The 14,779-nt window shown below is 41.9% G+C and overlaps 1 protein-coding gene across 3 annotated transcripts in view; it reads right to left on the bottom strand.

Moving 5' to 3' along the window:
* LOC124552488 (F-box/LRR-repeat protein fbxl-1-like) overlaps positions 1-12,788 on the bottom strand; it is a 58,198-nt gene extending 45,410 nt beyond the window's left edge. For all 3 annotated transcript variants that reach the window (XR_006967923.1, XR_006967922.1, XM_047126771.1), the window contains exons 1-3: positions 12,539-12,788; positions 9,316-9,779; positions 2,486-2,687 (exon numbers count right to left, since the gene is read on the bottom strand). Coding sequence is in view for 1 of the 3 variants with exons in the window: in XM_047126771.1 (XP_046982727.1) it covers positions 2,486-2,687; positions 9,316-9,701 (588 nt within the window). In the remaining 2 variants the exon portion in view is untranslated. The remainder of the gene's footprint in view (positions 1-2,485; positions 2,688-9,315; positions 9,780-12,538) is intronic.
* Positions 12,789-14,779: the final 1,991 nt, after the last annotated feature.

Here is a 14,779-nt window from a genome sequence, read left to right on the forward strand (position 1 = left end):
TGTCGCAGCACAATACAGGATTTGGGATGCACATCATTAAAACAGGCATTTGTCATTGGGGTGGGATCTCATGAAATTTCAATCATCAACTTTCTCCTTCAAATGCAAAATATTTTGTTGACACTGACCTACATAGAGAGAAATGATTGTCATAATAAAATAAGGGAAATAAGAGCTCGCACAGAAAGATATAGGTGTTCTTTTTTTTTTTTTGCACTCTTTGAGAGTAGAATAACAGGCACCTGAGTGTGATCTGCAGATGTGTGGATGTTGTGCTCGCATGTTGAATTATCTCCCTCTGGGACCATTAAGTCCATAAAATGTCCCTCAGGAAGACAATTATTCAGAATCAGTGTCTTCCGCGAAGCCTCCTCAAATTCTGACCTGGTGCACAACTCTCTATCGTACTGACGTAAACCAGCTTAACTGGAAGACACCGGATTTCAAGAATAGTCTGCTTTTATCAGAACTGTTGGTTACTTACTTTCTGCCCAACCAAGGTTTTCTCTGGCCCACAATTTCATCAAAATTTTGTGAATGTGTCACCAACAGAAGCACAATGCAAGAAAATGTCCATTAAGGTAAGGCAGGTAAGTTCCCAGATTGCAGTGCCACCGATGTGGGTCGAAAGGCATCAGCAACTGGGCACATCCACATTAGCACAGGATTCACATGTACCCAGAGCTCAGCCAACTGCCACTGCAGTGAGTCCTTGTCGGTTAAGACTTTGTGAATGTTGTACACTTTGCTTAACTCGGCAAGAGTGATGTATTACGTCGGTGCATAAGTTTGTAGCATTTTTCCGTAAGATTAATAAACACAACAGCTACACATAACAGAGACTTTTTTCATCAATAATATATCTTCCTTCACTATTTACAACAGTTTGCCAACACTGGAGTAGCCCTGCAATTCCACGACTGTAGAAATCGTACGGTTCGAGGTGAAGAACTAGTCAGGCCATGTTTGGAGTGCATTTTCATCCAGAAAGGACGTTCCTTGAAGGTTGTTCACTAGAGAGCAAAAAAGTTGAAAATCTGAGGATGCAAGATCAGGTGAATAAGATGCGTGATAAATGACTTCCCAACTCAACTACTGTATAGTGTTTTTTTGTCAGTCTAGCAGAATACAGGCGGGTGTTACCATGGAGTAACATCACTTCACGCATTCTCCCTGGTTGCTGTTCTCGAATTGCATCTGCAAGACATCACTGTTATTGACAGTAAATATCAGCAGTGATGGTTACAACTTGGGGAAGTAATTCGTAGGACACCACACTGCCACTGGTCCACCAGATGTGTAACATTACCTTTTGTGGATGTGCGCAGGTCTTTGTATGAGGAGTTTCTGATTTGTTTGGGCTCGACCATTCCTTTCTTTTTCTTTTATTAGCAAAAAGCCTCCATTTCTCATCACCAATAACAATACAGGATAGCAATGTTAAGTGTTGTTTATGAGCCAATTGATGACGAGCAAGCAGAGACGCACATATGGCCACCCACAGATTTTTTGTGATTTTGGCTTGGAGCGTGTGGTACCCTTACACCCTATATTTGAACCTTCCCCATTGCATGAAAATGTCACACGATAGTGGAATGAACACAGTTCATAACATCTGCCTGTTCTCAAGCACACTGATGTGGATCACTGTAGATTAATGTATTTAAATGATCTACATCAAACCTCATATGTCTATACGAATGTGGAGAGTCACTAATGTCGGAATGATACTCTTTAAAACAAGATACCATTTTCTTTAGATGCTCTCTCTCCATTGGTATTATCCACATACACCCTCCACTACTGTCACCCCTCTATTGAAGTCAGGCGAAAGAATATTTTGGAAATGTTCTGATTTCTTCACTTGGCACTCCAGTTTTTAGCATCCACTGTCTCCAAATGACAAAATGTAAACTCAAATAACTACAGTGAAATAAAATAAAAAATGACACTCAATAAATAAACCGATAGGAACCAAATTCCCAAAATACAAAACAAAAACACTATGAACTTATGGACTAACGTAATACAAATTATGCCAGTGTTATTTCATCAGTAACACCTGCCTTTTTGGACTAGGTATGGTCGTAGGTATGTTTTGCTCCCTGCTGTGCAGAGCACAGGAACTACAGGCGTAGGTGCTCAAATTGTTTGTTACCAGTTTCAAAAGCAAATACAGTGGAAACAGAACCAGTAGATATTGTTAAATATTGCATCTTTAAGTATATAAACATTGGAGCATAGACACCTGTTCCACTGTGTCTTGCCTCTCTCTGCCAAAGACCAAATTTTTGGCAGAAAATTATAGCTCTAACAAAAGCTCAGTACAAAAATATCGTATATCTCCTAAGAATAAGGTTCAGGGTGTGAATGAACGCTCCGTGTAACCGTTGGAAGGTTTAGTTACCTACAGATATTGAGAACAAAAAAGTGATAACCTCGAACATGAAGAGCAATACACTAATCCAAATAAAGTAACACTTACAGAGTAGCTGAGTTTCTGGGTGACGTGCATCTGCAGCTCCGAGAGCTTCTGGCAATTGTTATAGAGAGCACGGAAGACACGGGACGTGGCACCACGCCGCATGCACACAATTCGCAGGTTCGGGGTGTCGCAGAAGGTCTGTATTGCCTCCCGGTCAGTCGTGCCACCCTTACAGCTATCTGAATCTATCGCACTCGAGTCTCTGTAACAGAAATACACTAATGGAAAAAAATCGCAGCACCAAAAAGGAATAAATGTAAATGTTATGTGACTAGCGCCTCCTGTCGGGTAGACCGTTCGTCGGGTGCAAGTCTTTCGATTTGAAGCCACTTCAGCACCTCGCACGTCGATGGGGATCAAATGATGATGACGATGCAACACCCAGTCCCCGAGCAGAGAAAATCTCCAACCCAGCCGGAAATTGAGCCCGAGCCCTTAGGATTGACATTCTGTCACACTGACCACTCAGTTACTGGGTGTGGACACCAAAAAGTAATAAATGTAGAGTAATGAAAGTTTGCAAATACATTGGTCTATATTACATATTTAAGTGATTAACATTGCAAGATCACAGGTTAATTTGAGTACAAGATAAGTCACTGCAAATGCGAAATGCTGGTACATTAATAACTAGTGTAACCACCAGAATATTGAGAATGCAAGCATGCAAACATGCATGCTTGTGCTGTACTGGTAGCAGGTGTCAGTTTGTGGAATGGATTTCTATGTCTATTACACTTTGTCAGTCAATACAGGGACAGTTAATGCCAGTTGTGGATGACACTGGAGTTTTCATCTGATGACGCTCCTACGTCCTCGATCGGAGACAGATCTGACGATCGAGCGTGTCGAGGCGACGTGTTGCCACTCTGTAGAGCACGTAGGGCTAGAACAGTGGTATGAGAGAGAGAGAGAGAGAGAGAGAGAGAGAGAGAGAGAGAGAGAGAGAGAGAGAGAGAGAGAGAGTTATCCTGTTGGAAAATACCCCCTGGAATGAAAGGCAGGTTGAATCACCACAATGACAAGCAAATTTGCAGTCAGAGTGTATAAGACAACTGCGAGAATGCACTTGCTGTCTTACACAATCACACTCCGGTCTGCAAATCCATATCTAGCATGGACACAGGTTGGTTGCAGGCTCTCTACTGGCTTCCTCCTAACGGACACACGGCCACTACTGGCACCGAGGCATAACCAGCTTTCAGAAACAACAATAGAACTCATCTTGCTCTCATGGCTCTCACAGGGTTCAGTGGAATGCACGCCACAGGGTGTCTGACTTGGGGCTGTCCTTCAAGTAACCTATCTGTAACAGTTTTTTGTGTCACTATAGTGCCAACTGCTGCTGCAGATGCAGTACAATGCACCAGAGCCATGCACCGAAAATGACACTCTTCCCTCTCAGTAGTGGCCATCTGGAGCCGAGTCTTCTCGCAACTGTACATTCTCGTGACCACCACTGCCAGCAATCCTATACAATGGCCACATTCCTGCCGAGCCTTTCTGCAGTATCACAGAAGGAACATCCGGCTTCTCGTAGCCCTATTACACTACCTTGTTCGAACACAGTTGTGTGTCGATATGGTGTCTTTGTCACCTTAAAGGTATTCTTGACTAGTATCGACTCACCTCACCACATACAGTCTCAAAGGAACTGTGGTGTCACCCCCAGACACCACACTTGCTAGGTGGTAGCCTTTAAATCAGCCGCGGTCCGTTAGTATACGTCGGACCAGCGTGTCGCCACTGTCAGTGATCGCAGACCGAGCGCCGCCACACGGCAGGTCTAGAGAGACTTCCTAGCACTCGCCCCAGTTGTACAGCCGACGTTGCTAGGAATGGTACACTGACAAACTAAGCTCTCATTTGCCGAGACGATAGTTAGCATAGCCTTCAGCTACATCATTTGCTACGACCTAGCAAGGCGTGATTACCAGTTAATATTGAGATTGTAAAACATGTACCGTCAAGAGCGATGTTCACGAATTATGGATTAAAGTTAAGTATTCCAGAAGCTGTGTACTATTTTTGGCTACTATAATTCCTTGTCATTTTCCAAACCTCACGCCAGCCTGAGTGTGCTTAAACGCATGCCTTTCGGCTTCCTCCAAACTCCGTGAATTGGCTCCTGCCAATTCACAACAGGAACTAACACTCGTGACTTTTACAGTGTGTATTTACAGCAAGTCTGATATGCATCCTCACGGTGTTGCAACTAGTGCCACTCTTATGTGACTGGTGCAAAATTTGAAGGGACAAAATCTTTCCAATGTGGAAATATGCCTACTAACTTTCTTTTATGTCGCGCAACTCCTTGGTGTTGCAGTTCTTTTCTGTCAGCTCATTCCTTAATAGTATCTCAGACATGCAGGAGAGACAGTCTGTAGTAGTCAGAAGTTTTGTCACAAATTAAGCCAGAAGCAAATGGATAAAAACACTAAATGATAACAAACATGCACACAAAAATGTAGGAGCAAGACCAACGTTAAGTTTCGAAATCACTGGTTTCTTGACACCACAGAAATGAAAGGCTTGTAGGAAATGAGTAGTAAACACATCCAATACTCACAGAACACAAGAGTTAACAGGCTAAATTAAAATTTAAGTTAGAAATAAAATAGCAGCAAAAAGTGTCTTAAGATTTTTACAGAAGACAGCAAAAACGAAAATGGACATGTGGAGTGAAGCAGTGAGCTAACAAATCTATCTTCAACCACTTCCTCCATCTGTCTACACATCTTGTTATTGTTTTCATGTTTCATATTTTGCAGCTACTCAGAGTAACCAGCTGAATCACTGTGTGGATCTCTGCAACAGAGTATGCCGAATCTTGATTTTATTTATTTACTCATTTCATTCTTATGTAGAGCTTGACAATCAGGTTATTGTAGCTGGAATAAGCAGAAGACTTAGATGACATAGGATATGAGGGTGTCAGGTACTTGAAAGTATCACAGTCATCCAATAGCTGGACCAATGTTGATACAAATGACAAATGAATCAAGTATAAAAAGCAACAAGATATCTCACTCCATTCCCTGGAGTAGCAATAAGACAAAAAAGCACAAAGAAAGACGTTGTTGTGTGTTTATAGATTTTCCCAAAGACTAAGCTGCTCAAAATTCTCAAGGAAAATCATTGTTGATAGTACTGCTACATACAGTGCATGGAGATGAAGGCGAGGAGTTGGGGCATTACAAGGATAGACCAAATGAAGAGTAACACAATAAGAGAGATTATGGGAGCCAGCAATAACTGTCTCAACAGAAACAAAATAGCTATCAGGGTTGGCCATCTAGAAAGACTACATGACCACCAGTGGGCAAAATTAACACAATGCACAAGAAAGGAAAAGGAAACGTGGTTACTATCCTGCAATGGGGCGATGGAGACCAGAGGCCTTCAGGAAGGAGTCTGCCTACACAAAAAGACTGGGAAATTGGAAGCAAGAAATGAGAGGGGCAGTAAATGATACTAATAGTAATTTAACAATGGAAAATCCAGAATGGAATGTAACAATATACACACACACACACACACACACACACACACACACACACACACACACACACACAACTGCAGTCTCTGACTGTGGCCTCAGGAGTTCAAGACTGTGGTCACATGTGTGTGAGCTGTATTTGCGTGTGCATGTGTGTGAACGTTCTATCTCCAACAAAGGCCTTGTTGACTGAAAGCTCATTTTCTGACAGCTTTTTGTTGTGCCTATCTGTGACTCAGCATCTCCGCTACATGGTGAGTAGCAACTAATGGTGATTTATTTCGTGTCAAAAAAAAAAAAAAAAGACATTTCAGTATTCAGTTGTATGTAAAGAACATCATCTTTTACTACTCGGTAACATTAAGACAGATTCATTCAGGTTTGCACACTGTCCTAAGCTTTAGTAGCATAATTAAATTTTAATATTTCTCATGTTCACCATATAATTTGTTTCTAAATTCACATTTATCTTCTGTATCCTTCAACCATGATGAGAGAACAGATTGTTTTGATTTATAATATAGTCATTACAATCCTAGGTGTGTGTATTCCATTTAATAGCATAGACCTACAAATAAAAAAAAAGTAATGAGATATCTTTGAACTCAGTACTGAATGCAATTTTAGGTATGTTATTCTATTTAATGACAAAGGCCTACAAATCAAAAAAAAAAAGTACTGAGATATCTTTGAACTTGGTGCTGAATGCAATTTTAGATTTCTCAGTAAGTGCTTGTTCTCAAAACATGTAGTTAGCATCTTTTTAAAATCTGTTACTCTTTCAATCCTGAATTTAATGTTATGTATTATAATACATATTTTATTAATGATTATATGAATTTTTGTAAAAAGAGAGCTACAGTCACTTGGTAAATAAACTTTTGGTCTTCAGTGAATGATAGGGCTTTATTTTTTCTTCCTTACCTGGGATGTCACAGCTATATTACTGACCATATATGGTTTGAACTACCACCTACAAATGATTGTTGTCTTCTATTCTACAGGAAGAGAATTAACTCCAGTGCTACTTGTTTTGTTTTAGTCCTGTTGTGGTTCAATAAATCTAACCAAACAACAGCAGAGAGAGAGAGAGAGAGAGAGAGAGAGAGAGAGAGAGAGAGAGAGAGAGAGAGAGAGAGAGATTCTAACCTGTAGTAAATGTATCTACGTAGTGGATTTTTGTTATCTTTCATATACTTCGTGAATTCCAATTTTAAAACATATTTGAATGTGTTAAGAACAAGAACATCACAGCCCGTACCTCCATAGTCACAAAGAGGTCTCAATACTGTGAATTTAAAGTGTGTGACGCTATGTCATAGCCACCGTTCTGGTTGGTATTGTTGTTGGGCACAACCTACTGGCTGTACCATATTCTTCAACACTTCCAGGTTTTTGACACACACACACACACGAGAGAACATACCCCAGTTGTTACAGGAAACAGATCTCATTGTAAACTTCACAATTTTTTATAAACACATGTATCTCATTTTGTTCCAATCTGGTGAAAAGTAGTTGCTGGAATTGGGCAGAAACATATTTAAGTTGCACAGTCACCCCCTGACTTTTTTGAATTTTCTAAAAGTCCACCAGGATAAAAATGAGAATAAGAAAAATGAATGGGTAGATGCACACATATAAAAGGACAGAAGCAAAGAGAAACTCTCATTCTCTCAATGTAAACCTTTCTTAACTATGTGAAGTGCACGCATCATTGCAACCTACCACATATGTACAAAGGGCATTCAAAAAGTTTTGCACAGTCGCCTCTAATTTTATTTTTTGCAGGAGGAGAATGAAATTTCTTGTGAACATACTTGGAACATTTAGCTACAAGTTGGTATATAAAAGTATTTTCTTTTATTTACACGTGAGCCATAATGGACCATGAAGTGGATATCAGGTTGCGACAATGGTCAATTGTGGAGTTCCTCTTCAAGACCAGTGATGACTCTGCCACATCAATTCACAGAAAGTTGCTCCCTGTTTATGGAAAGGACACAATGGATCGCAGCAGTATCCAGCAGTGGTTGCAGAGGTTTAAAGAAGATGATTTCTCTCTACTGGACAATCCACGATGCAGTAGACCACCGTTGGCAGTGAGTGATGTGAATAAGGAGACCATTGATCAAATAATCCAAAAAGACAGATGTGTCACGACACGACAGCTTGCTGAAATGACTCGTTTGTCATTGGGTAGTGTGGTATCACTGGTACAGTCACTAGAATATGGAAAAATCTGTGCACATTGGGTGCCTACATTATTGACAAGAGAAATGAAAATTATGAGGAAGAATGTGTGCAAGGGTCTCATGAAGACCTTTACTGAAGAGTGTTTTGATGGCATCATTACCCAGGATGAAACATGGTTGTTTTGTCCGAACCTGAGTGCAAAACCCAACCCATGGAGTGGTATCATCCGGGTACAAGGCTTTGACAAACAGCAGGCTGGGATCAGTGTGGTGTCATCTTCATTGACTTTTTGGAACATGGCTCCACAATTAACCGCGACCATTAATGTTTGTCACTGGACAAGCTGTGACATGCCATCAAGACACACAGAGCACAGCTTCAGGGTCAGCTCATCAGACTACACCATGACAATGCCAAACCCCATACAGCCCTTATGACGCAGGAGGAAATAAGGAAAATGGGTTGGAAAATTGTTCCTCATCCTCCCTACAGTCCGGATTTGGCTCCATTATATTTCCTGTGTCAAGCGATGGTATAAAAGTCAATCCCCAAAATTTTACAAAAGGGCGTTTAGATCATGGAAAGAACTTTGAATCAGATACTTCACAGCTGATGGAGGCTACATTGAGTAGGCTCAATGTATAGCTAAATGCTCCAAGTACAGTCGTCCCCATATGTGCCATGCATGTCCCTGTGAATTTTGCTTGTTTTATGCCCTTTAGCTGACAAATATCTAACTACAATTTGTTACTCTTCACAAGGGCATCATGATTGTTTTGTAGCTCAGGCTTCTCTCATTACAGCTGCACATGAAAACAAAATAATCTCCATTGTGCAAACTACAAACGATGTCATCATGAAAGTTCAACACACCAGCTGCAGTACTGAGGGAGGAAAAAATTATTGTGCGTCATTTTCCTATTCTCCTCATAGATATTTTATTGTGGTGCAGACTGTTTTTAATCCATTTTAAAACTAGAATATTGCAATGATCTGAAGTAAGCTGACAATACTTTCAAATCCAAAGATTACCACATCCAAGGTAGAATATATGAGATAAAGTATGACCCCACTATATATCTTTAATGCAGAACAACTGCACAACTCACATGTTACATATTAGTATGTTTCTTACCTGATATGGTACTCCTTGTCAGCCCACAACTCCAAATCTTGGGACAGCCTTCTCCAACGAGAGCACACTTTCTGTACTACATCTACGAGTTCACTGAAAGACATGTAAGAGAAGATCTTTATCAGAATCTCATCTGGTAAGTCATCAATGCTTGGACACCAGGTGTCACGCACTGTGCCATCAGCTGCATCAGAAACTGCAATTTCCAACTGCTGAGTGTTCAAATTAGTATCTGATACATCTGAATGGGAATGCGTGTGCCCAACATTTTGCGAAGCAGAACTGGCAATGGGAGGAGGCAGTTCGGGTGGTGCACTGCTCCGACACACTTTGACGTCTTCACTAGCCGTATGGCAACCACCACTATGCTCAGGTTGTGAAGCCATTTTTCTGCCCTGTCTGCCTTCAGATGCCTTGCAGTTTGAAAATTCTGGTGATGAGGAAGTCAGAGATTCTTGCAGGCACTGAAACAAACAAAGAAAACAGTGAATACCACACACACACACACACACACACACACACACACACACACACACACACACACACACACACACACAGAGTTCAATAAAGTATGGTAGATTAACAGGACCCCTGTCCATCTTACTAATGCCTTCAAGCCCTTTAAAAATTTGAAAATATATCACACACAGTGGGAAAACAGGGCTTTTGATCATGGATGTAGGTATCAATATGGAACACACAATGTTTAATAGGCCTAATAAGATTGTCATGACATTCATTGGTTCTGCCAATTCACATCCTAACCATCACTTTACAATCTAACCTAGGCTTCAGGCTACACTACTGAGCAGTCTGTGACCACAAACTCCATTTAACAAGCAAACTATCAGCTTTCCACCTAATCTATCCCTCTGCTACACTACAATTCCATTTATTACTGCTACTTCGACAAGATTATTCCCTCTGATGGATCAGCACCATCACCAGACATGTATAGATCTAGTAAACTAAAAGCTCTAAGCCATCACCCACAAGAAATGAATAACATTTGGTATGGCAGAGAGCTTATGCAAAGTCTATAAGGCAGGAGAAGCTGTGAGGGCAGATCATGGGTCATGCTCACATAACTCAGTCTGTAGAAGACTTGCCCTTGAAAGGCAACAGTTCAAGTCCTGGTCTGGCACACTGTTTTAATCTAAAGAAGTTTCAATTTCAGTGAACAACATACTAGTATTACAAACAAAACATAAGACCAACATTTTCAACTGAAAAATACAATCAAAAATATCTCAGTTGTCATTTACATAACATAAGGCATTGCACTTTAAAGCACAGGCATCAGCAAAATGGCACAAATGCCTACTTCCAGCATATAGAATATAGCAACCATTTCACCACATACACATGCAAATGAAAAAAAAAGGATATGAAAATATTTCACTCCAAGTGTGTGTGTGTTTGAGGTTTACGGGCGCTAAACAGCGGGGTATTTCACTCCAACATTACACGGTAACTAACAGGAAAACAATCAGAAATAGGCAGGTTAAGGTAGGAACAAGCTAAATATATGCCAATACAAAAAGACCACCACCACCCCAAAACAAACGACATCCATCAAATCAAACAAAGAAACTCTCAACATATAACATACCATCTCAAATGCAAAAACCACAGGAATCTAACATTTCACTTGACTTATATAGCTTAAGCGGAGCCCTCGATACCAAAAAATCAACAAATACAGATTCAAAACGCAGTATAGAACAATTCCCTTCACCTATACATATCAAAATAAGCCCTCGAGACAAAAACAATACACACATATTCGAAATGTGGGACAGGAAAATTCTCTTCACAAATATAGCTGAAAAGAAGCCCTCGATATCAAAGAACCAACACACACAAATTTGAAACACAGAATCTCAAAATTCCATTCACCTAACTAGCTCAAGTGAAATCCTCGATATCCACAGCCCAAACACAAATCAATAATCTGAGTTCGACAAACTTCACACAACCTATGCCAAATGCATAAACCACAGACATCAATAAATTATAACAAACCACTGGAAACTAAGCACACACATTCAAATCCACATTACCAAAATGATTACAAAGATGCAAATAAACCCAATACCACACATTACACAAACAATTCTGCACATCAACATCCACCAGAAGAATGTGCCACCAAATACACCATCCACTTCTACAAACACAAACCAACTGAAAAACACCAGTCACATCACACACCACGACACCAGACTAAAGTTTGCAATGGACTGCCCGCATGCAGAAGTTGGCAATGCCTATGCAGGTATGATTGAGAGTGAATGTGTTATTACATTCGACAATAAAAACACCATTACATCATGTGTCAAAGCAGATGGGTGGAATCTAACACTTCCAAAGACCCCCAATCCCTGGGTTCCTCACTGGACCCAATGTTTCTACATTACTCAACATGGAGCTTTAAGTGTAACCAGATGATTCATCCCCTCATCTTATCCCTCATTTTGTATTCACAGGTCAGTTACATGCTGCGCATGGAGTTTACGTACCTATATGTTCAATTTTTTTTTTTTTTTTTTTTTTTTTTTTTTTTTTTTTTTTTTTTTTTTGCCAAGTATGTTGATGTGAATATGTTGTTACAAACATCACGGCAATGGTTTCTTATTTCCATACTCAAAGGCGAAGTAGGAAAAAATTAAGCTTCTTCAGTTTGCTTAGAAATGCACCAGTCATAACAACTATGATCAACTGAAGCTCCTTAGTTACGTTTTGCTGTGACCACTGCAGCTTAGAAGTTTGGTCTCTAAGCAGGAGTGACACAAGATAATAAAAGGGAGGGGAGAAGCACAAATGGAATTGTGTAATATATGTGACACACAAACCATGCATTGCATTATATTTCTGCCCCCCCCCCCCCCCCCCCGCCCTCCCCTTTTGCAGATAAAAACAGTCTTCGCTCTAAAACAGGTGTCTAATAAAGGAAAACTGGGTCTTCATCAGGACTTTTTTTTTTATACAAAACATTTACGGTGACACTACTTCAACAGCAAATTGTATGGTCTTCTGCCCACTGTGAAATTTTTGTCGTATTTGTTTCACAACAAATCTCTTGCAGTTCCATAAACAGGCCTCAAATAGAGTCAATGTCTCTTAATGACGTTACTTCTGAAGCATATTTGTGTAATATTTACCGAGAGTAATTCTTGCGCAGCGAGTAACGGTTAGAATCAGCTGTAACTTAATTACTTACTTGTTAGTATTGTCCGTACTGATGAATGTCAAGAATGGCATGCAGAAACTGACTTGTTCCACACCCACGAGAATCATCTCATTTTTGGATCTATGGAATGAAAATTGAATGTAATCTAATCTGATCACAAACGTAGCTTCCGACACGCCACCTATTACTCCGTAGGAGTTAAGTGTTTGCGTATTATGTATGCGTCACTGTGTCCCGTAGTTTATCAGGCCTTCAGCTGAATCGCAGCTGTCAACTTAGTTCCACGCCGGCCGCCAGAAGCGCTTTGTTTCCGCGAGTAACAAGTGAGTTGCGGTAGTAAAAGTAGTTCCGGGCGCGGCCGCCAGGGCCACCTTCATCGCCAGTCGCGCGCTGGCCGCAGTTGAGAGTAGGTGTGTCAGTGCCGCCGTTCCACTGAGATGAGTTCGTGGATGCGTCCTGGCGCGCTGGTCCCGAAGAACGAGGTGAAGGATCGCCGCTCGGTTGAGCATGCTCCCGAACGTGCATCATCCGAACACCCGCGTGCAACGGCAGGAGACGATGTGAGAGCGACAGTCCGTCCTCTGGCAGAGCTTGCTCCGCCAAAGCCCGCGCCTGTCCCGACCACGGCAGACCGCATCTTCCACGGAGGTTCGTCCGGCGACGACGACGTGCTGGTGCATGACCCAGCACTTGGCACGCTACCAGCTGCAGAGAGGGAGCGTCACGAGACCGCCAGCGTGCTGTCGCGCCTTGGAGGCGAGTGGGACAAAACGTCTGCTGCGGCGCGAAAGGGTGTCCTTAAAAAGACACCCAAGAAGAAGAAGAGAGAACAATCTGTGTCATCTACAGGCCGCAAGAAGAGCGCCATTGCCGACAAAAGCGTGGCAGGGCTCGCATGGACCACCGTTTCGTCTAAGTGAACGGCAACGCCAGCTGCGACCCCTTCCCCATGGCCTATATCGACAGCCAACCGCTTCAACGCGCTGACGGAAGACGAGATGCCAGTGCAGCCACCACCGGAACAGGAGGGGAGTGCTACCGCTTCCCAAGAAGAAGCGTCCAACTCCCGCCCAATAACATCATCGAGTCGGTCGGGGACGAGGTCGCCTCCCATAGCCCTACAAGTGAAGGAGGACTACCGAGGATTCCTGCAGCTCCTCAATGAGTGGACGACCGCGGATTACACAGTGAAGGCCGTAGGAGACGACCTGGTGCGACTGCAAGTCGCAAATTCTGCGGATTACCGGACTGTGACGTCCGAGGCATCAGCAAGGCCGGTATTACACTGTCAAATTTCTTTGTCCAATGTCTTTGTCAAATATCTTTTTCAAAGAAATTTGATGGTGTAATAGGGAACTTTGTCAAATGTCTAGGGCCTCACTGTAGATTTGATCAAAGAAGTCACTTGTCTTCTGTTCACTGCAATGTGACATGTTACCACATAGAGCGCTAGCATCGCTGCAGCGTTCTGTCATCTGTAGTGTTTTTATAAACATTGCCGGTAAATACAGTTGGTGTGTACTGACAACTACAAAATTAATAGAGATGTGTGAAGCTGGTGAGGCGCTTTACAATGTGATGCACCCTGAATACAAAAACAGATTGTGAAGATTGGAGACCTGACCTCACCTAACCTAACCTAACTCTCTCCTGTAGCATGGAATCGTAGTGTTACAGTGAGCCTGTCTTCTGTAGATATAGCAGTTCTTGAGTGAGTATTGTGCTTTGTGATATGAGGATACACTTCACTGAGCACATACAAATCAAATGGCTCTGAGCACTATGGGACTTAACATCTTAGGTCATCAGTCCCCTAGAACTTAGAACTAGTTAAACCTAACTAACCTAAGAACATCACACACATCCATGCCCAAGGCAGGATTCGAACCTGGGACCGTAGCAGTCGCGCGGTTCCGGACTGCGCGCCTAGAACCGCGAGACCACCGCGGCCGGCGAGCACATACAGAAATGTATATTCATCCATTCTTAAGTAATTGATGTACGACTTGATGTCCTCCACTATAAGCTCACGTGACAAATTTTGTCGAATGCTTTTATCGTGTCATCGTAAAACCCACAGCTTCGCCCAGGTACGTTTCATTTTTTCCCCCGCTTCTCTTCTGCATGTGCACGCAGTGCAATTGTGGTACACGCAACTGCTGCAGTTAATAACAAGTTGTTGTTGTCAGCCATCTTGAACTTTGACGAAAAATATGATGACAGTGTAATAGCCCTTTTTAGCGCCACATCGAAGATCTTTGTCAAATATAT

This window comes from Schistocerca americana, chromosome 10, assembly GCF_021461395.2.
Source record: "Schistocerca americana isolate TAMUIC-IGC-003095 chromosome 10, iqSchAmer2.1, whole genome shotgun sequence".
Lineage (NCBI taxonomy): Eukaryota > Metazoa > Arthropoda > Insecta > Orthoptera > Acrididae > Schistocerca > Schistocerca americana.